A 21,998-nucleotide genomic window follows, 5' to 3' on the forward strand; every position below is an offset into this window, starting at 1 on the left:
AAGTACTTTTTTATTTTCTGCCCAAATTCCTCTGAGGTATATCAGGGCATCACACTAACCTGAACAAACAACAAGATCTTACTCCTTAAGATTAACATTGTGGTGTTCGAGTAAACTGACCATATGAGTTAAATTAGTAGTGTGCTACAAAAAATATGTATTTTGCACACACACAAAAATCTCTTCCTTTGGTCTCACACAGGAGTTGAAGTTTAAAAATATAGACCGTATTATCATTTACCCTGTATTTTGATTTTCCTTGGTCCTATATAGATCAGCCTCATTCATATCTCTGGTTTAAGAGAGCACTTTTTTTTTTTAACCAGTTGCTGTATAGAGTAATCCCATATATTGTGCATTCTTTTTTTGGGGGGGGTGTGTATGCATGGTCCAGAAATCAAACCAGGTCTCCCACATGGAAGGCAAGCGTTCTACCACTGAACTATGAACTATCCTTGCACCCCTTGTACATACTTTTGATGAATATTTTTAATGTAAAATCTCAAACTTTCTGTTTGAAGGAATATTAATATACCGTGATAGATTTGATATGCAGAATAGAGTGATTGGGACATTTAGAATGGGTGCATTTAGTTTAATAAAAGATTAAGGTAAGTCATTTATTGGTCTGCTAATAGTTTATTAGACCTCTACTGCTGGTGGGGAGTGGAGGAATAATTCATAAAATGCTTGCCTTCAGAGAGCAAGGCACCGGAGTCTCAAATGGAAATATAACTTCCATTCAAAATGGCAAAGAGTTTTCCTCCCAATATCCTTTCATATTGCTGAAGAACAGTGAGAACAAGAAACACAAACCATTTTTGATGAAACTGGCAGGTATCAGTAATCTAGAAGTACAGTGCATGAAGATGGAGAGAAAATATGGGAATGATAAATGCTTAACAGAGTAAAGGAGGAAAAGGCCAGTGGGAAGCTATTTCAGTTCCCTGCCCCTATGCCAACTCTAGAGAGTTTTAGGAACTGGAGATATACTTTCTGGAAAAGGAGTACTGAGGAGGCACTGAAAACAAGGACTTTGTAGGTCTATAAAGAAACAACCTCAAATCCCTGCTTCCATCTGTCTCTGTCAGGCACCACCCTTCCCCCATCCCAGCAGGAAATGGGAGGTGTAATGACTCCAGAAATAGAATCAGTGAGGTTATATACTTGGGCACACTACTCCCAGAGAAGAAAAGGAATGAAAATTCCTTCTGAATTTTCCCATTAAAAATAGGAGAATAAGTGAGTCTGCATGCTGAATGCAACCCTTGTCCTACATCCAGCACCATAGTAAAGGGCAGCCACATTTAGGTGGAGGATTTAGGGGATTGTTGAAAATATGAATACCCTAGAGAAAAGACCTATAGGTACTGACATTTGGGCATCTGTTCTTGAAAAGCTTGTCCTGCAGTGAAGCCCACTAGTCATCAATCCTCCATGCAACTCAGAGAGTTTCCAGTCACTGTTTTAGTGCATCTTAAAACAAGAACAGATAGCCAAGGATTACGTGACATTTGAGGAATGGTAACATCAGATAGGAAAAGGAATGTAAGACAGTGCAAAACTCTTAACGAAAATTTCAAAAACTATAGTTAAAATCTACAGTTAAGATATAGCATCCATGAAACAGGAACAAGATGCTTCTGAAAGAAAACATCCAGAGATGAAGACAAAGTTTTCAGGGATTATGTGTATGATAACAAATACAAATTTCAGTAAAAAGTTTGGAAGATAAATCTAAAAGCAGAACAAAAAAACAAAGATAGCTAATAGGAAAGAAATAATAAAATTAGAGGGTCCACCAGGGAAATCCAACATCTGAGTGAATAAAGGGGAAAAGGAAGAGTAGAAAAAATAGAGAAAATAAAAGAGAAGGTTAACAGTAGATGTGATCAAATTCTTCATTAACTGTAAGGCATGTTCTACAAATTCAAAGGTTCTACTTGGGGCCAATCAAGGCATATCGTTGTAAAATTTTAGAATGCAAGAGGTAGAGAGACTATCCTGACAATTTCTAGATGGGAAAATAAGATTACAAACAAAGGATCAGGTGTCAAAATGGCATTGTACTTCTCAACAGCAACTCTGGAAACTAAAGCACAACAGAAAAGTGCCTTCAAGATTCCGAGGAAATACAATTTCCAATCCAGAATACTATACAAAGTCAAATTATGAAGTGTGATAGGGAGGCAACTTGGCATGGAAAGTGATGTTTCTTTATAACCAAGTAATTATAAAACTAATGACTTGATACTGAAATATAAATATTCATATTTACTCTTGGTGTCTTATACAAAATAAACCAAAGTACAAAACTGAGAAATTGAGTAGATTCATAGGTTAAATATATATATATGTATATAATATTTTGCCATAATGTTGTTTTACTTAGAACAGTTTTAAATCACAATATATTAAGTTCCTGCCTTTGATTTAAATGAGACCTCAATCTTTCCTTAAAGTAAAAAAACTTTACTAATCGATTTTCTTTGCAATTAAGCTAATATTTCTATTTCATTTGTGTATTCACTCTGATGATAAAGAATTAAAAATAAAATGAAATAAAGAAGTACTAAAGTAAAAAGGTATCAAGAACACAGTCCTCTGGGGATGTATTTATATTACAAAATGAAACTCTTACTTTAAAAGCATGTCAACTTACAGGTTTCATACAGTATATATTTTTTTAAGTCATAATTTTTATTTCCTTCCTTTCTCTGTTTTGTTTTTTCCCCTCAATATTGTGAATATACCACTTTTCAGTCATTTGCTCTACGTTTTTCACAATGCTTCTTTACTTCTTGGAAACCTCCAGAAGATGGTGATGATCTACACTGACCCAAGCAGTATGCTGTTTTTTTTACATATGTCCTCTCCACTCCTCAAGGAAGGAAGATGGGGCTCAGAGAGATTGAATCGTTTTTACAAGATAATGTTGTTAGTAAGTGCATGAGCTAGAGAGGTCTGACTGGCTCAGGCTTTCATATTTTCACAGCACTTCTTCTTGCCCTGAAATAGAGCCCAACACACATAAAAGTTTTTATTCAGACTGCAAAGTGTGCTAAGAGTCTTCCCTTCCTTAAAAGAGGTCTTTACAGAAATATTCATTAAAATAAAATATATTAAACATTTCATTTGTACAAGGTATTGTGTACTAACTTTACTGATTGTTAGAAATTAAAAACAAAAGTTATTTGTTCACACATATATATATATAATGCCTCTGTTATTGTTATATTATAAATTAACAACTGCTTTCCTGAGTTAAATTCACATATCAAACAGTTCAGCCCTTTAAAGTATATAATTCAATTATTTTTATTAAAACTTAATTTTTGTTTTATGGAATTTATAATTCAGAGTCTCTATAAAGATGTACAAGGAAGGATTTACAGTGTGGTAAATTTTTTTGGTCTCCAGGCCAGTAGTTTTGTAACCCTTAACAAAACATGCTTTGACTTCCTTTCTAAGACCCCTGTCTCAATCCAAGGAAGCGTCTATAGTGTCTTGGTCTTAATCACAATTTTAAATCTTGTTGGTTTGAAAAATATATTTTTTCCCTTGAGGATTTTCGTTTCACCATTTCCCCAGTCATATTCAGCTGAGTGCTAGTATATTATTTAAAACTTTGATGTAGACTTTTGGAAGTTATTTTTATATTTCTTTTGTATCAGCGTAACTATTCTGGTGCCTTAGTGCCTAGAATAATGTTTATATTTTTAAAATTAAATGCTCATGATATATAATAAATAAGTTTTAATTTAAGAATTGCCTCTGGTAGTGTTCTAGTTTGCTAGCTGCTGGAATGCAATATACCAGAAACGGAATGGCTTTTAAAAAGGGAAATTTAATAAGTTGCTAGTTTACAATTCCAAGGCTGAGTAAATGTCCCAGTTACAACAAGTCTATAGAAATGTCCAATCAAAGACATCCAGGGAAACGATACCTTGGTTCAAGAAGGCCAGTGAAGTTCAGGGTTTCTCTCTCAGGTGAGAAGGTACATGGTGAACACAGAGTTTCTCTCTCATCTGGAAAGACACATGGTGAAAATATTCAGGGTTCCTCCCTCATCTGGAAGGGCACATGGCGAACATGGCGTCATCAGCTAGCTTCTTCTCCTAGCTTCCTGTTTCATGAACTCCCCGGGAGGCATTTTCCTTCTTCATCTCCAGCGCGCTGGCTGATGAACTCTCTGCCTCATGGTGCTGCAGCATTCTCTGCTCTCTCTGAATCTCTTTCATTCTCCAAAATGTTTCCTCTTTTCTAGGACTCCAGAAACTTATCAAGACCCACCCAAATGGGTGGAGACGTATCTCCCCTAATCCATCTTAACAACCCCTCTTGATTGGGTTATATCTGCAGGGAGATGATCTAAATACAGATTCAAACGTACAGTATTGAGTAGGGATTATTCTGCCATTACAAATTGGGATTTTGTTTAAAACATGGCTTTTCTAGGGTCCATGCATCCTTTCAAACCAGCACAGGTAGTTAATAGGCAAATATACATGTGAGTTTATATTTTATAATATAAAGCTTTGCTTTATAAAAGTAAATTGTCTAATGATGTATATATAAATTAAATTGTATAAAAAGTTCTAAATGTCTTGAAATTTTAAAAACAAAATTCACAGGGGCTAGAAAATATAGGTGTATATTTTTATAATCTTTAGTAAGGGAGATTCTCTAAATATGATATGAAATCTGGAGGCACTAATGAAAAGATGGGTAAACAGTATTTCTTTTCGATCAAAGATACCATGAATAAAGTAGAAAGACAAATGAGAGACTGGGGAAAATGTAATGAGACTGAAAGTGTTAATATAAAAGCTTATATAAATCAGTAAAAGATAAATAGATGACTCAGGAGAAACATGGATAAGTTAAAGTTTGCAATAGAAATATGGATGGCCAATAGACATAAAAAACTTATTTGTTTCAGTAATCAGAGAAATTCACATTTAAGTAAGATATAATTATTTACCAATTAGATTTTCCAAGAGTGCCAAATCAGTCATGGTCCAGTCAGGAAAACACACTATGCTAAGTATTTTGAGCATAGGATTTGTTATAGGAAATTATTTACCCAAGTGTTGGAAGGCTGAAAGAGTATGAAAGAAATGCTGAAATAACCCCAATATTACAAACTGTACGAATTATCTACCACCCTTGCAACTAGAGAGACAAAAGGGAAGAGGTGGTGTTACCAGAATCTCTTTGGAGAGATGCACCATGGAGCTAGAGCTTTGCCGTTACAGGACTCCCCAAGGCTGACTTTGGGAGTGCCCAAGGACTATGGAGCCGGAGAAAGTTTGTGCTGCTATGGGAGGGAGGTGAACAAGAACAGGAATCAAAAAGAGGTTCCCTTCTCCCTCTCTTCCCACCTTCCAGTCTCCCACCTTCCAGTCTCCCATCAGTAGTTGCCTTTGGCACAACGTGACTGCAGCTAGCAATGAAATCTATAAAATATAATTTGCAGATTACCAGCCCCAGTATCATAGAAGCTTGGCACTGAAAACATTAAGTCCGTAACCAGAACAAGTGACAAGCTCCAGGACTGGCAAGGGGTATTAAATGAAATGGGTTTTTGCATCCACTATTTATAGAAATATAAATGGATTCAACTTTTGGGAAGGCAGTTTCTAATATCTTTACAGATTTTATATGTGAACTCCCTTTGACCCAACAAGTCTGTATTAATTAAGCAATTTACCTATAGAAAGACTACCCCAAGTTTGGAGAAACATGAATATGATGTTTCATTGTGCCATTTTATGTAAAACATTGAAATAACCTAATGTCCATCATTAGGAGATTACCCAACTATGATGCAGTATATTCATTTAATGAAAAAACTGTGTGACCATTAAAAAAGTTTTACCTATGTTATCCAATGATAAAAACACTATTTATGATATGTTCTGACATATTTTGTCAAATCCAAGAGAATCACAATTTTGAAACCTAGCAGGGTTTTTCAGTGATTGTGAGCAAAAATTTGCAGGTAACAAATACAAAAGTTTGTGTTGTAGTTTATTTTTTCTCTCGACAGTTATGAATGCAGGGATGAGGAAATACTTCTTACAAGCCAATGATCAGCAGGATCTAGTAGAATGGATTAATGTGTTGAACAAAGCTATAAAAATTACAGTAAGTATTTTTATTTTTTGAAAAGTTTCTAATGTTTATAAGTCGTCTTTGCATTTTGAAGTACAGTTACCGAATGTCCCCAGCTTATGAACTAGTTGTATACGTACAGTTTGTTTAAAAGATAGGTGTTTCGAACATAAATGCATTTTTTTCATACGTGGTGATTATCTGTGCTTAAATGTGCCCATAAATGCTTATTTAACCTATTATGTACCTTAATAATGATATATAGTATGGTGGATCCTAACCACTGCTTGCAGTGTTTCTATGCAGAAAAGCTTTTTGAATTCTATCTTTAAGAGGATGTTTTCTTCCAAAGTAGTTTCCTGCCACCCACTCACTCACTCAGGCAGCCGGAGAAGGCCCTCCCATCTGCAAGGCCTTGACTGGGATTGGAGTCAGACAGGAGCTGAATGGGAGTGAGGTAGGGTAGGGGGGCTCAAAATGATCACTGGGATAGGGATGGGATCTCAGGAGCTGTGGTGACTAGGGGCTCCTGCCCACTGGCCCTGGGGAGTTTGTTTCAGGTTCCAAACTGCTTCTCATACCCTCTTTTTTTTTTTTTCCTTGAGTTCCACTCCTTTCCAGTGCTGCAACTTCTTGCATCCAACCTGGCTTCTTCTTTCTGGCTTTCTAATGAGCATTAACATTTGTGATTACCTGTGATGTACAGGGCCTTGTACTAAAGGTTTTACTAAATTGTCTGGAAAAGCGAGGCTTGGAGATATTGAATGGCTTTCACAGGTTTCATAGCTGCTGGTATGTAAAGCTCTGATCTAAACCTTGTCTTTTGACGCTGGAGCCTGAACTCTGAGCCCCTGTGCCTTTCTGCTTCCTGGGAAAGATTCTTTTCCCAGTTCTCCTGTTCCTAAAGCCAAAAGCAAACTTTTCTGAGAGAATTTACTACTGATGATGACAAACAAATAATAAAAAGGGTACTAGTCCCTACAATACCCCCCCTGCCACTTTTTTTTTCTTCCATGGTACATTCTTGTAGAGAAACACATAATAGACTCGCATAGAAAGGGTCAGGAAGGTGCTTCTGGGTGATGTTTGTGTATAAATTGAAGTGTGTTTATACTGAAATGCGGTTATTTACAGACCCTAAATGACTCATTTTCAAAAACATGTTTTGAAAGTTGACATATGTTAGTCACTTATTGGTTCTCCACTAAAATGAATAATTCCATATTGATATCACCACAAAAATAGTCAATATAACTAAAGCTGTTCTCAGAGCTAGATAGATTTTTTTTCTGTCTTGCACCAAAACAGCTTATTACCACATGACAGAAAACACCCACGCGCTGTATCTGATCTGTGCATGAAGCAGAAGTTATTTTAAGTTTGTGCACTTTCAGGAAAGCAGTTTTTTTTAACTGATTCAGAAGTATGAATTCTTAAAAGATTTAACTGATCATTTCTAGCTCTTAATAAATATTACCTATTTGGAAAATTTCTTGAAAAAGAAATTCTAGTAATTTTGCCATATTAATTCATTCATTTTTTGTGATTTGGATTGATACGTAGAATTGGTTTCTTAGTGATTTAAGATGTCAACAAAATGAGTTATTAAAATGAATTTAGACTGCATAGGGCTTACTAAAAATCAGTTTTATATAGATAAATTTAACTTAGAAAAGCAGTGAAAGAATTTCCTGTTTTAATAAAATTATCATGTTAATTTTTAAAAAATTCTTACCCAGTTTTAATTTATATTTAAACATTTAAGTTTATTAGAATATGGAATTTCTAATTTGCCATATTTTCCTATGGAAATTGCTGCTGATTTATTTACATGTTGATTCTTTGGAGAATTAAGGTTTACATTTAAATATATGTGAGGTTTGCCTTCCTATGGAACTATTCTAAATGACATTTTGGTTAACTGTAATTTAGTGATGTGTAGTACAGGCTAAAATTTTTGAGAATCCAAAATTAGGTTTTGAAACTGGGTGATTTAAGGATAGAGGTGGTTAGAGGGTAGTGAGAGAATAGTGATTATTTAACTTCTAAAATGCGGTATCTGGCCGCCATTTTACATTTCCTGCCTTATTTTTAAAAAAGAAAGTAATAGCAAAGGAATCAGCCATGAAGGGAATATCAGTCACTGAATTTTGGAGTACCACATTTTAAAGTATGCTCTCAACCGTTTGGTTATGGTTATATTAATACCAATATAAGTATGTGTTGCTCTCTGGTCCTTATTGATTGTTAAGAAATGTTCAGTTGTGTACAGTTATTCAAAAACAGAAACCCACTATTTTTTTCTTAAATTGCAAATGTCTTTTTCTACCATAGATTTTAACATAAAAATCAATTTTAGGTTTAAATCTGAAAGTCGGTCATTTGAAGGTATGGCAAAAATCCACAAATTTGTTTTGCTTGTTTTTTCCTAATTGGCAAGTGGAAACAGGCAGATATAAACTGAAATACAGGACCTCAATCCTAACAATATGTATGGGCTCCAAAGTGTTAGGCTTTTTACTTTATACTAGTGTTTTATATCAGCAAGTCATGCATACAGCCCTCAGAAAGATCCCAAGATCCAGGAATTTGTGTTTAAAGATTTTAATCAACCCCTGTCATTATTCCTGATGAACTGAACGTCAACATTTCCTTTAACTTTTGAGAAACCTGCAACATTTTCATTTATTTCATGCATAACTACTTGAAACCGTTTTGTTTGTCTCTTCATCCTGTAGGTTTTCTGTTTTTGCCTTTTTCCCCCTTTTTACCGTTTGTTTTCTTAACTGTTAGGCAGGTGACATCCAAAGGGATCACATACCTGCCAGATTTTATATCCACATCTCTTGCATAAAACAACAACAGCAACAACAACAAAAAAACAGTCACATGAAAAAGGATAGAAAGGAAAGGAAAAGGAAAAAAAGCCAATAGTTAGTGGAACCATAGCATATTCAGTGTCTTTGATATTTATTGTCTCTCTAGAGAGATCACTTTTCTCTTTGTCATTTAGTACTTGACTAGTTTCTTTTTGATTCTGAAAAATATGTTTATTTTAATGGCTGAATCTAGACTAGCTTTTCATTCAGAATTTTCAAGAGAGTACCCAACATTCATGAGTATTTTGCTTTTATTTTTCTTAAAGAATAAGACGGCATATCAAAATTTAGATAATTTTTATACAAATGCAATTTTAAGTTAACTTTTTGGCTTTAACATTAGAATTATACTATATTTAGTATTGGTTTTATAAAACGGACGAATTTAAGCAATGGATTTAACAGTATAGGCAAGGAATTTTCATGTATTGTAATTTCTGGAAGAAAAAAATGAGGAAATATAAATTTCAGGGTGAGATATGTATGTGTGCGTGTGTATATATATTTATATATGTACCAAAGTTACTTAGATTCTCATGTATGGCTAAAATTACACCTTCTTGAAAGGGGAATAGCCACTACTTTTCTTAGATGTCACTATTTGCAAGCACATTTAATCTGATTAGATCATTTTCTTTCTGTTTTCAAATTCTCTTAATGCTATTTTCTTTTTTTAAAATATGGAACACTTCATGAATTTGTATGTCATCCTTGCGCAGGGGCCATGCTAATCTTTTCTGTATCGTCCCAATTTTAGTATATGTGCTGCCAAAGCGAGCACTATTTTCTTTTCTTAATGGGATAATGTGACCATCTTTCCCCTGTCAGAATAAGAGAAATACATGATGCTATTCATCAGAAAATACCATGAACTTCCTCAGTGAATTTATATGGTATCGTTTGACATCCTTTCATTTTTATATATAACTGAGTCTTCTTATTTATGTTCTATTAAGTTGCTGGTAACACTGAATTAACAAATACTAAACCATTGCCCCTAGGGGAAGCACCAGGTTATGTTCCTGAGAGCCTCTTATCACAACATTTTCATCAACTGATCAAACTTGTTTTATGTGTGTTAAACCTCAAATCCTGCTGCTCTAGAACAAAGTTTATCTCACATGTATTTCTTCCTTAAGTCAATATCCCAGCCTTCATGGGCCTGGGAACACTAGACAGTACTTCAGTGCTATGGTTAGGGGCATAAACAAGGAAATCACTAGGAGAAAGCACCCAAATGCAAAAAACATGACACTACATATACCAGAAATAGGAAGGCAGAATGTTGCCTTGTTTGACCTCAGCTAGGAATGGGTGCATTGGCCAACTCAAAATTTTTGCTGCTCTGCATATTTGTGAATGACCACAAGTATTGGATTTGAGGTTACAAATACATTTTAGACAGTAGGTGAATTTTCAAATGTAGAATCTATGAATAATAAGAATTAACTGATGTCTGTGACTCTTGACAGGTAAAATTCTGTCCATTATTGTATTGCCTTCACAAATCCCTCTAAAATACAGCCTTTTAGGAAAAAACTCTAGGAGGAACCCAAGAGATATTTCCCTTCAGGTTTGCGCTCTACTCTTCCACTTCTATTTCTCTCTCCTTTGTTTCTGTACTGGAGTGTTAATATGGACAGTAGAGCTTCTGATGGATATGACCACATTTGGGCAAAAAGGTGTGAGGGGAAGTATCTCAAGGGGGTAGGAGGATATGGAAGGAGTAGAGGAAGTTGAGAAGTCAACCAAGAGGCACGTCTTTTGTATACAGAAATTATGTTTATGGATACGGACAGGTATCTGATAGACCATCTTTACTTGATATTTTGCTGAAAACTTCTTTGTAAAGCTTTGTCTACAGGAACCATTGTGTATCTACTTTTCTACAAACCTAATAGGAGTAGCATCATAAAAAAGAGTGCACGACATTTGCAGCAGTATTTCTCAATGTGTAGTATATGAATCACCACCTCAAAAATATCTGGTATTCCCACTTAAAGTGCAGGTTTCTAGGCTTTAGATTTGACTCAGAATTTCTGGATGTGGACCCTGGGAATCTGAAGTTTCTAATAGTTTATTACTAGTTATTAATAGTAATCACTCTGGGTGATTCCAGGGGAAAGCTGGAAAACCCACTGCTTTAGAGTCACACAGGAATACATTTGAATACAATGTGATAGTATCCCCATAGCTGTACCAGTGCACTCTTGGCGGGTTAGCTATGTGAGAGGCAAATTATTTAATTTTAAATTAATTTTTTTATGCCAGTACTTCTACACTTGTTAGTAGTGTTTATCATATTTCTGAGACATTGCAAGGCCCTCCACTGTCCTTTAAGTCATCAAGGAGTGATTAAATCATGTTCAACACCTTTATTGGTGCTGAGTGTAGTTTATTACATTTTATTCCAAGCCTTAAAAGTTAGTATTCCACATAGGATCCATGAGGTTAATAACAGTCTGTAGACAAATTGATTAATGAAATACTTTATTCCTTGATTAGGTCACATAATGAAAATGAAAAGATTTGTGAAACCTTTGCTTCTTGAATTCTATTTTAGTTAGCTGTTAATATATGAGTCTTTTGCTTTCATGGTCATTGTTTATACTAAAGAGTGAGTGATTTATCACTGATAACAGTATTGATAGTCCTTCTTTAAATTCCTAATAGGTTTAGGGTATTTTGAGCACTGTGACTTTTGATTTGTGTTAAATATTTTATTCTTTTTCCCTAGTGTTCTTTGGATTCATCCATTCAGTCAGTCTTTCCACATTTATTGAATAGTTAAACCATGTTTTTGGTAGTACACTCTGTTCTTGGGCTGATGAGGATAAAAAAAACATGATCCATCTCCTTGGACCTTACAAAATTATAGATAGCAATGGAGGAAAGGGCAGGATAACAGCAAAGAGCTATAATACAAGGTTAAGTTCTCTAATAAACAGGAAATGTAGTATAGTGGTTGAGTTTGGAAGACAGTTTCACAAACTTAGCTAGAAGGTGGGATCTAAGCCTGTGTTTCCTGATGCCTCTGCCCCTCTATTTCTTTACCTTTAAAATGGCTCCTGTGTAATATGGTTGTAATGAGGAGGATTAAATGAAAAAATATGTAAAATAGTCTTCAGCCAGGCAAGCACTCAGTAAATGATAGCTATATTTATAAAGTATTATTATAATAAAGAAAAAATTGTGTGAGAATTTAAAGGAGTCATCTGTACATACATTTAAATAACTTATGTATGTATATATATTTGTTAGTTATATGTAAATGGACAATTAGTTGGAAATTCTGTAAGACAGGTTCACATTTATAACACTGCTTACAAAATATTCATTTTGATTTACCATCTCAGGTACCAAAGCAGTCAGAGTCACAGCCTCATTCTGATAATGTGAGTCGCCAAGGCGAATATCCATGTGCGAAGAAGCAAGTGTCTTACAGAACTGATATTGTTGGTGGTGTACCCATCATTACTCCAACTCAGGTAATGAATTAGTAGTTCTGTACTGAAGATGGCTTAATTACTGTATTCTGATGATTTACCATAATTGACAAATTCCCTTTTGTTGGACAAATAATGTTCTTTTTCCCTATTCTTTCCTTTTTTCTTCTTTTTAAAATACATAGTGCTATTATGGACATTCTTGTAGCTTAAACTTTAGGGAAGTTTAAGCTATAAGGTAATAAATGGATGATAATTATTTTAAGGATAAATTCCTAGAAATAGAATTGCTAGGTCAAAGAATTTGCAAATATGTATAATTTTTATGTTTGTTTGTTTTCTTTTTTTTTTGTTTTGTTCTTTATTTTTTTTGGTTTCTTTCTTTTGATTGTTTTTTTAAATATGTATAATTTTAAAAAGTTGTTTTTCTGTAACCTGGCCTCACCAGTGAGCTAAACTGGAACTTTTTTTACTTAATTCTATCCCCAAATTATTGATATGCTAATGTCAGTCTTACATAGGTATTATGAACAATTTAAATTTATAAACAATATTTTGTAAAATTAAAATTTCTATATAAGCTTAAATCACTTATTGAGCTATAGAGAAAATGTTTTGTAATGAAATTAAATGACTAGCAATTGAAAAAACAGGAATTTTATTATTTTTTCTTTTTTAATTTAATTTAATTTTTTAATTAATTTTTAAATTAAAAAAGACAAGAAACACATTCTTAACATATGATCTTTCTGTTCTTCATATATAATCAGTAATTCCCAATATCATCACATAGTTGCATATTCATCATCATGATAATTTCTTAGAGCATTTGCATCAATTCAGAAAAAAATAAAAAGACAACAGAAAAAGAAATAAAATGAAAACAGAAAAAAAAATTATACATACCTTACCCCTTACCCCTCCCTTTCATTGATCACTAGCATTTCAAACTAAATTTATTTTAATATTTGAAAAACAGGAATTTTGAAGTAATTGATTAGTATTATCTTATCGTATTGAGCATTCGATATCTCTGTGCCATTTGCACTTAAAAGACTTGGCACTTTATAAACCCTTTTAATCAGATTGTTTTGTTTGTTTTTTGCATGAGCAGACACCAGGAATCGAACCCGGGTCTCTGGCATGGCAGGCAAGAACTCTGCCTGCTGAGCCACCATGGCCTGCCCTTAATCAAATTGTTTTATACATCATATTTTTCAGGTCTTTTTCCAGGGGAGAGTGATTAACAGAAAGAATTCTTACAGCAGTCATTAATTTAATAAGTATCTTTTGTGTGCTTTCTTTGTGGGAGATGAATGATGTATTGTAAAAGCCCTGCTCTTGTGGGAGCTTGCATTTTTTACCAAAATTGGATAAAAAAATAAACTGAGGTTATGTGTATATTTGCATTGCTCTTCCACAAGTGAGGACTTTAACATCAAAAAAGTTAAAGTTATCTTAAATTTCTAGATATTATGAAGCTATACTAAACATCTTATACCTGTATTTATGTCTTGCTGTGACATAAGGGCAAGATTCTTTGTCTGTCGTTGTATTAAGATGGTTGTTTGTATTTTACATAGGATTAAAATTTTGTTGCATTTTAATTTTCTGAAAATGTTTTGGTAGGTTCTAGGATTCTATGCCAGGTACCATTTAAAGGGGTCTCAAAAAAATTAGTATAGTATAAAGAAAATGTTGAGGAAATCTCATTTACATGATTAATTTACTCAGTAAATATTGGATAAGCAGTGATTAAGTGCTGGGATTACAAAATTAATCCCAAAGTTAATCCCAAAGTTAAAGTTAAGTTACATAATTAGTGCTGTTGACCTTTCTAAATATAGAGCATGTTGGAAATTCCTCAAGAGAGGACTCAGGTACTTAGTTCTTATAAAATTTTGAAGTTCTTCAGAATACATCTTTGACTTATTTGTAGGATTCTAGATTATCAGATGTGTTGTATATTATTAATAAACAGGAAACCAATGCTTTTGGGGGATATTAAGACTTAGATATAGTTGGGTAATTGTTTTAAAGGGATTAGACTTTATATTTAAAACATAAAAGTACAAAGCTTAAAGAAAAACACAGGAGAAAAATCTCCAGAACCTGGGACTACGGGAATAGTTTTTAAACTTGTCATCTAAAGCACCATTCATAAAAGGAAAAAAAATAGATAAGTTGGACCTCATCAAAATTAAAAATGTTTTCTCTCTGAAAGACCCTCTTACGATGAAGAGAAAGAAAGGCTTCAGACTGAGAGAAAATATTTGCAAACTGCCTTCCAACAAAAGATTTGTCTCTAGACAACATTAAAAACTCTGAAAACTCAACAGAAAGCAGTCTAGTTAGAAAATGGGCAAAAAACATGAATTAGACATTTCACTTATTTGTCATATACAGATGACAAATAAGCATGTGAAATGATATTCAACATTATTAGCCATTAGGGAAATGCAAATTAAATTCACAGTGAGATGTCATTACACACCTATCCGAAAGACTAAAATAAAAGTGAATGTTAGCACAAATGTTGGCAAGGATGAGAAGAAACTATATTATTCATATGCTACTGGTGAGAATGCAAAATAGTACAGATACTCTCAAAAGTAGTTTTGTTAGATTCTTATAAAATTAAACATGCAATTCCTGTATGACCCAGCATTTGTACCTCTGGCCATTTGTCCCAGAGAATTGAAGACTATGTATACCCTAAACCCATACATGAATATTCATAGCTGCTTTATTCCTAATAGCCCAAAACTGGAAACAACTCACATGACCCTCAATGGGTGAATAAAAATTACAGTTTGTAGTCCATCCATACCATGGAATACAACATAGCAACAGAAAGGAATGAATTGTTGATTAAAGCAAAAACCTGGGTGAATCTCCAGAGAATTACGCTGAGTGAGAAAGTCAATCTCAAAAGGGTTCCTATTTTATTATCCATTTAAGTTACATTTTCAAAATGTCAAAATTATAGGGATGGAGAACAATTTGTTGGCTGAAAGGATTTAGGGATAGGCCCTATAAAAAGGGTAGCCCAGGAGATCTTTGTGGGGCTAGAATAGTTTTTGATTGTGGTGGTGGTTGCACAAATCTACCTATATGATAAAATTGCATAGAACTGGACGCACACACACACACACATATGGAAAACTAATGAAATCCAAGTAAGGTTTGTGGATTGTACTAGTGTCAGTGTCCTGTATTTGATATTATGCCAGAATTATGCAGTTTCCCTATTATGGAAAATGGTTGAAGGATACATGGTACCTCTTTGTACATTTTTTTTTGTAATTTACCATGAATTTATATAATTATTTCAATTAGGAAGTTAGCCCCCCACCCCACCCCCACCCCCACCAAAAAAAAAAAAAACACTGGGAACAGGACCTTTGCAAAACAAGAGAAATGGAAATTTATAGTTTAATTAATGATGTGAAAGTTAGGATTACGTATCTTAATTAGGAAACTTTCCACTTGAAAATCTGTGTTCCTAACTGAACTAAAATAGGATTTAAGATTTTGTACCTGGATAACAACATGAAATAAAAGTATGCTTTGGATTTAAATAAGGAAGAAAATGTTCACTTATTTATTTTTGTTCATTTTAGAAAGAAGAAGTAAATGAATGTGGTGAAAGTATTGACAGAAATAATTTGAAACGGTCCCAAAGCCATCTTCCTTACTTTAGTCCTAAACCACCTCCAGATAGTGCAATTATCAAAGCTGGATATTGTGTTAAACAAGGAGCAGTGGTGAGTACCTAAACAAAATATGTGAAATAATGAAAATGAGTATGTATAAACAAACTCTCAAATTAACATAGTGATTGCTTTGTTTTATGAAAGACCTAAAGTGAAAGACAAGCATGCTGAGAAAGGGATTCAGGAAATAGAATAGGGATTATTCTCTCTTTAGAATTCTGTGCCATTATTTCCTTGACAAGCATGCTGAGAAAGGGATTCAGGAAATAGAATAGGGATTATTCTCTTTAGAATTCTGTGCCATTATTTCCTTGGGCTGGGAGCAGCCTAGTGAGTTAATGCCTATTACTACTTACCTTCAATTTAAGTAAGCTTTCTTAACAGTTTAAATTTATTCCAGAAAGTTTTTCTATTGATTTTCCCCCTTGGGAGTAGGTTGGGGAAAGAGAGCACTAGTAGGGAGAGGGCAGGCCAGGGGAAAGAGAGAGAGACCCTGGGATGTGGAAGGGTCCAGTTAAGCAGCACTTTTGAAGGCCTAAATACTCCATTTGATGTTGGACTGACCTCAGTTGATAACTCTGTGACACTTTGGGCTACTTAACCTCTCAAGTGCTCAGTTTCTTTTTTTTTTTTTTTTTATTGTATACTATAACATATACACAAAGCAAAGACAGAAAAAAGCAGTAGTTTTCAAAGCACTTTTTAACAAATAGTTACAGAACAGATCCCAGAGTTTGTCATGGGATAGAATACCATCATCTCAAATTTTTCCTTCTAGCTGATCCAGAACATAGAGTCTAGAAGAAATAAATTTTTTTTTGATGACTTTTTTGGTGTATGAAAAATAACATCTCAGTTTCTTTTTAAGGAAAATAACTATAAAATCTGCCGTTCAGAGATTTTTAAAGGTGGGAATTACAGAGGCCTAGCATCTAGCATGGTACCTCATATGTGGTCCTAGGTAACTCACATACCAGATCCATGATGGAAATCTGAAGTTCTAACAGTGCCTTTACAAATTTAAGTCATTCTTCTTTGGTAAAATGAATCCCTAGAATTTCATGGGAAAATAAAGTTTGAAAAGAAAGAAATACTTAAAAAACACTATTGGCAGCTTTGATTGACTTGTTATCTGGCAACTCCAATTTATTTAGGACGGCAAGGTTAAGTTCTTACATCCCTTGATATTTGACTCTTTTTAGGCCTAGGGAAATGAAAATGAGGGCTAGAGGTTCTTCACTATAGAATGTCAGCAGGTAAGGTCAAGATCCTCTTCAGACTGTGATACTCAATTGTGTATTAATTAGAGCTTTTTAGGAGGTAGTCTTTTCTTTTTGTTTTGCTCCTAAGTCCAAAATATCAGTGACTTAAAAATATTTAAGTGTTTTCATGACAACTGTATTTTGTTAACAAAAACCGTTTGACAAAATAGGCTCAATTTATTAAATATTTTTACTCTCCTGTGTGTAAAGGACTGGTAGAAAGAGTCATGCATTTTGAGATGGATGTGGTTAAATAATATGTCCTATACTTGCTCTTGGAATATTAATAACATTGCTTTGTGGGGATGAAGGGGAAGCACTTTAAGAAGTCGAACAACTGTTAGAGCATTAAAAATATACTCCAGATTCCTGCAGTCACGCTATAAATTCATACAATAAAAACTGAAAGTCAGCCACCGAAGTTGAATTAGGAGTTCAAGGTCTGAGAAGCGAAAGTGGGGAGTGGTTTTGCTTATCTCTTCACTAAAGGAGGTTAGTGAGGTTTTTTTTAGTAGTTGGCATTTCTGATTGTGGGGTTCATATCAGACTAAGTGATGTTTGACATTCTTAGAAATGAGAGTTTTATATCTGTATTCCTTTTTGGTAGATGAAAAACTGGAAGAGAAGATATTTTCAATTGGATGAAAATGCAATAGGATATTTCAAGTCTGAACTGGTATGTCCCTGTATGGTAAATGTTGCTTTAAAAATATTTGGAAACTCTTACATTTTGGTGATTACATACATACTTTTTTTTTTTTTTTTTAATTTTATTTTATTTATTTATTTTTTTAGCAGTTTTTTTTATTAATTAAAAAAAGAATTAACAAAACAATTAGAAATCATTCCAATCTACATGTACAATCAGTAATTCTTAATAACATCACATAGTTGCATATTCATCATTTCTTAGTACATTTGCATCGATTTAGAAAAAGAAATAAAAAGACAACAGAATAAGAATTAAAACAATAATAGAAAGAAAAAAAAACAAAAAAAACAAAAACAACAAACCTATACCTCACATGCAGCTTCATTCAGTGTTTTAACATAATTGCATTACAATTGGGTAGTATTGCGCTGTCCATTTCTGAGTTTTTATATCCAGTCCCGTTGTACAGTCTGTATCCCTTCATCTCCAATTATCCCTTCTCTCTTTTTTTTTTTTTTTTAATTAACGGAAAAAAAGAAATTAACCCAACATTTAGAGATCATACCATTCTACACATGCAATCATTAATTCTTAACATCATCACATAGATGCATGATCATCATTTCTTAGTACATTTGCATTGGTTTAGAAGAACTAGCAACATAACCGAAAAAGATATAAAATGTTAATATAGAGAAAAAAATAAAAATAATAATAGTAAAATCAAAACAAAACAACACAAAACAAAACAAAAACCTATAGCTCAGATGCAGCTTCATTCAGTGTTTTAGCATGATTACTTTACAATTAGGTATTATTGTGCTGTCCATTTTTGAGTTTTTGTATCTAGTCCTGTTGCACAGTCTGTATCCCTTCAGCTTCAATTACCCATTGTCTTACCCTGTTTCTAACTCCTGCTGAACTCTGTTACCAATGACATATTTCAAGTTTATTCTCGAATGTCCGTTCACATCAGTGGGACCATACAGTATTTGTCCTTTAGTTTTTGGCTGGATTCACTCAGCATAATATTCTCTAGGTCCATCCATGTTATTACATGGTTCATAAGTTTATCTTGTCTTAAAGCTGCATAATATTCCATCGTATGTATATACCACAGTTTGTTTAGCCACTCTTCTGTTGATGGAGATTTTGGCTGTTTCCATCTCTTTGCAATTGTAAATAATGCTGCTATAAACATTGGTGTGCAAATGTCCGTTTGTGTCTTTGCCCTTAAGTCCTTTGAGTAGATACCTAGCAATGGTATTGCTGGGTCGTATGGCAATTCTATATTCAGCTTTTTGAGGAACCGCCAAACTGCCTTCCACAGTGGTTGCACCCTTTGACATTCCCACCAACAGTGGATAAGTGTGCCTCTTTCTCCCATACATACTTTTTTTGCCCTGCTTTCTGTTTTTAAATAATTAAATTCAGGTTTTGAGAGGTATAGAGAATTCAGTTTGTTGTTGTTGTTGTGATGCTCTTGATTAATGGTATTTTTGTTAGTACATCTTAAATAAATACCTCTTCAAAGAGGCACTCCATCTTGAAAGATTAAAAAATATCAGGACCCTCCAGTGTATAAATTTCCCTAATGAAACGATAGAGAAACTCGTGGAAAGGATTAAGTCTCCCAAAGTCAACCTTTTTATTTGATTTAATGCCTTTTATTTCTTTTCTTGCCTAATTTATCCACCAAGAACTTCCAGTACAATGTTAAATAATAGTGCTAACAATGGTCATCCTTACCTTGTCCCTGAGCTTAGAGGAAAAGCTTTCAGTCTTTCACCATTAAGTAGGGTATTAGCTGTGGGCTTTTCTTATATGCCCTTTATCATGTTGAGGAAGGTTTCCTTCTATTCCTAGTATTCTAAGTGTTTTTATCATGAAGAGGGACTGGATTTTGTCAAATGCCTTTTCTGAATTGAGATGATCATGTGTTTTTTCTCTTCATTCCATTAATGTGGTGATTATATTAATTGATTTTCTTCTGTTGAGCCAACCTTGCATATCAGGGATAAATCCCAATTGATCACTGTGTATAAATTTTTTAAAGCACGTCACATCAGTTATTTGTAGAACAGATTTCAGAGTATATAATTTTTTTAATAAGCTGTTGGATTTAAAATTTTGTTTGATAGTATTTTTATTTATTTATTTATTAAGCATCACAACATACAAACACACACATCCTTACCACATGATCATTCTATTCTTGATATATAATCAATATGTTTGCTAGTATTTTGATGAGGATTTTTGCAACTTTAATTCATAGGAGACATTGATCTGTAGCTTTTTTTCTTGTGATATCTTTATCACCAAAGTCAACCTTTAACTGTCTAAATTTCTGCCTTCTCTGGACGTTTTCTTTTCTTTTTTCATATTGACTCTTACAGTTTTTCATATAAGGTGTTTTTACCGTATCTGAAAGGGGGAATCAGAGATTGAAAGTCCCTGTTTCGGTTATTTGAGTTATATCCTTATTTAAAATATTGTTGTCAGATGACTTGGATCCTATAATAGATTGTTGGATAAATTGAATGCAATTCTGTACTTTCAATCTCTGTCCTACCTTTTCTTGTTCTGTGGGACCTTTGAGAGGGGAACCTTGTACTTTGTTTGAATGAAGGCACTGGAATAAAGCACTGTCCTTTAGACCATTCTGCAGTGTGATGAAAATGTTCTGTGTCTGTGCTGGCCAGTACTGTTTGACTGCGTGAGTGCTGGCAGCAAGACTAATGCGATTGAAGAACTGATTTGATTTCATTTTAAAAGTAAAACTAATTTTGTTTAACTTTAATTTTAATTTAAATAGTGACACATAGGTAGTGGCTACTATATTGGACACGAGAGCACTAGAGAATAGAAAGACTCACCTCAGGCTTTAGTCTTTCTGGGAAGCGTTTGGACTCGGGAGTAAGTGCCCTTTCTCTGTGTGCCCCTGGTGTCCTGTGCATACTCCTCCCAGAATATGGCCCACTGTGGTTTACAGTGGTATGCATACTTGCTTTCTGCTAAACTAAATGAGCTTTTTGAGTTCCTTTTGTGAACATACAGCCTGTCACTTGGTAGATAGTCAGTAGATAGTTTTGAGTGAATGAAAAATGACCTAGCAGAACAAGAGTAGCCATTTTAGCATGGGCCCTTTCTCACACTTCAAATTTGAAGAGCCTGAACTTGGCTCAAAAAGTGCCAGCCTCATTCTGGGGAAGGGCCCAAAGTGTATGCTTTTTCTGTACAATGAGAGGTATGGGTGGCAGGTGGTGGAATGTGAAAGGTAGAGTGTGAGCTGTGGGTGTGAGGAGGAGATAGAGAGGTATATGTATGTTATCTCATTTCCCAAACACTCTGAGTGCTTACTATGGGCCAAGTAATAATCTAAGAACTGGTGTGATATGCCACTGAGGAAATGGACATGGACCCTCAAAAATAGGGGGGATAAAAAGTACCAGCCCTGTGTCACAGAATGCTGCACTTGTGCTTGGGTGGTGGGTTGATTTGATGATTTTAATTAAGGCCAGGACTCTTGGGAAGAGTTATGCACATAACGGACATTTATTGAGCTCTCTACTGTCCTGATATACTGTTTTGGCAACTGGAAATAAAGACAATAATTAGAGATGGTCTCAGGCCTGTAGTTTAGTTATATCAGGGAAGTTATATCTCTTCCCCGCTCCCCAATAATTTTAATATAATGACAGAAGAACTATTATAGAAGTATTTAAAGCCTACTGCATACTTGACATTGTGTTTTTAAATCTGAGAGGAAAGAATAACTATCAGAGGAGGTTGGGAAATTATATTATGTATACTTAGAAAACACAGATAAAGTAGAAAGTTTTAAGTTAATTTATAGTTATTGATCTCTATCAATGACTGAAATACAAACATCCCCACATTTTAACATTTCTGAGGTCTTAGGC

At 34.1% G+C, this 21,998-nt stretch overlaps 1 protein-coding gene and 1 non-coding gene across 10 annotated transcripts in view; one reads left to right on the forward strand and one right to left on the reverse strand.

Moving 5' to 3' along the window:
• PLEKHA1 (pleckstrin homology domain containing A1) overlaps positions 1 to 21,998 on the forward strand; it is a 106,509-nt gene that overhangs the window by 71,455 nt on the left and 13,056 nt on the right. For all 9 annotated transcript variants that reach the window (XM_077126297.1, XM_077126298.1, XM_077126292.1 and 6 more), the window contains exons 5-8: positions 6,053 to 6,150; positions 12,353 to 12,484; positions 16,066 to 16,209; positions 18,028 to 18,096. In XM_077126297.1, coding sequence (XP_076982412.1) covers positions 6,053 to 6,150; positions 12,353 to 12,484; positions 16,066 to 16,209; positions 18,028 to 18,096 — 443 coding nt within the window. The remainder of the gene's footprint in view (positions 1 to 6,052; positions 6,151 to 12,352; positions 12,485 to 16,065; positions 16,210 to 18,027; positions 18,097 to 21,998) is intronic.
• Positions 9,671 to 9,777, reverse strand: LOC143654731 (U6 spliceosomal RNA). Its single transcript, XR_013161922.1, has one exon. It is a non-coding gene; the product is annotated as a U6 spliceosomal RNA (small nuclear RNA).

This window comes from Tamandua tetradactyla, chromosome 13, assembly GCF_023851605.1.
Source record: "Tamandua tetradactyla isolate mTamTet1 chromosome 13, mTamTet1.pri, whole genome shotgun sequence".
NCBI lineage: Eukaryota > Metazoa > Chordata > Mammalia > Pilosa > Myrmecophagidae > Tamandua > Tamandua tetradactyla.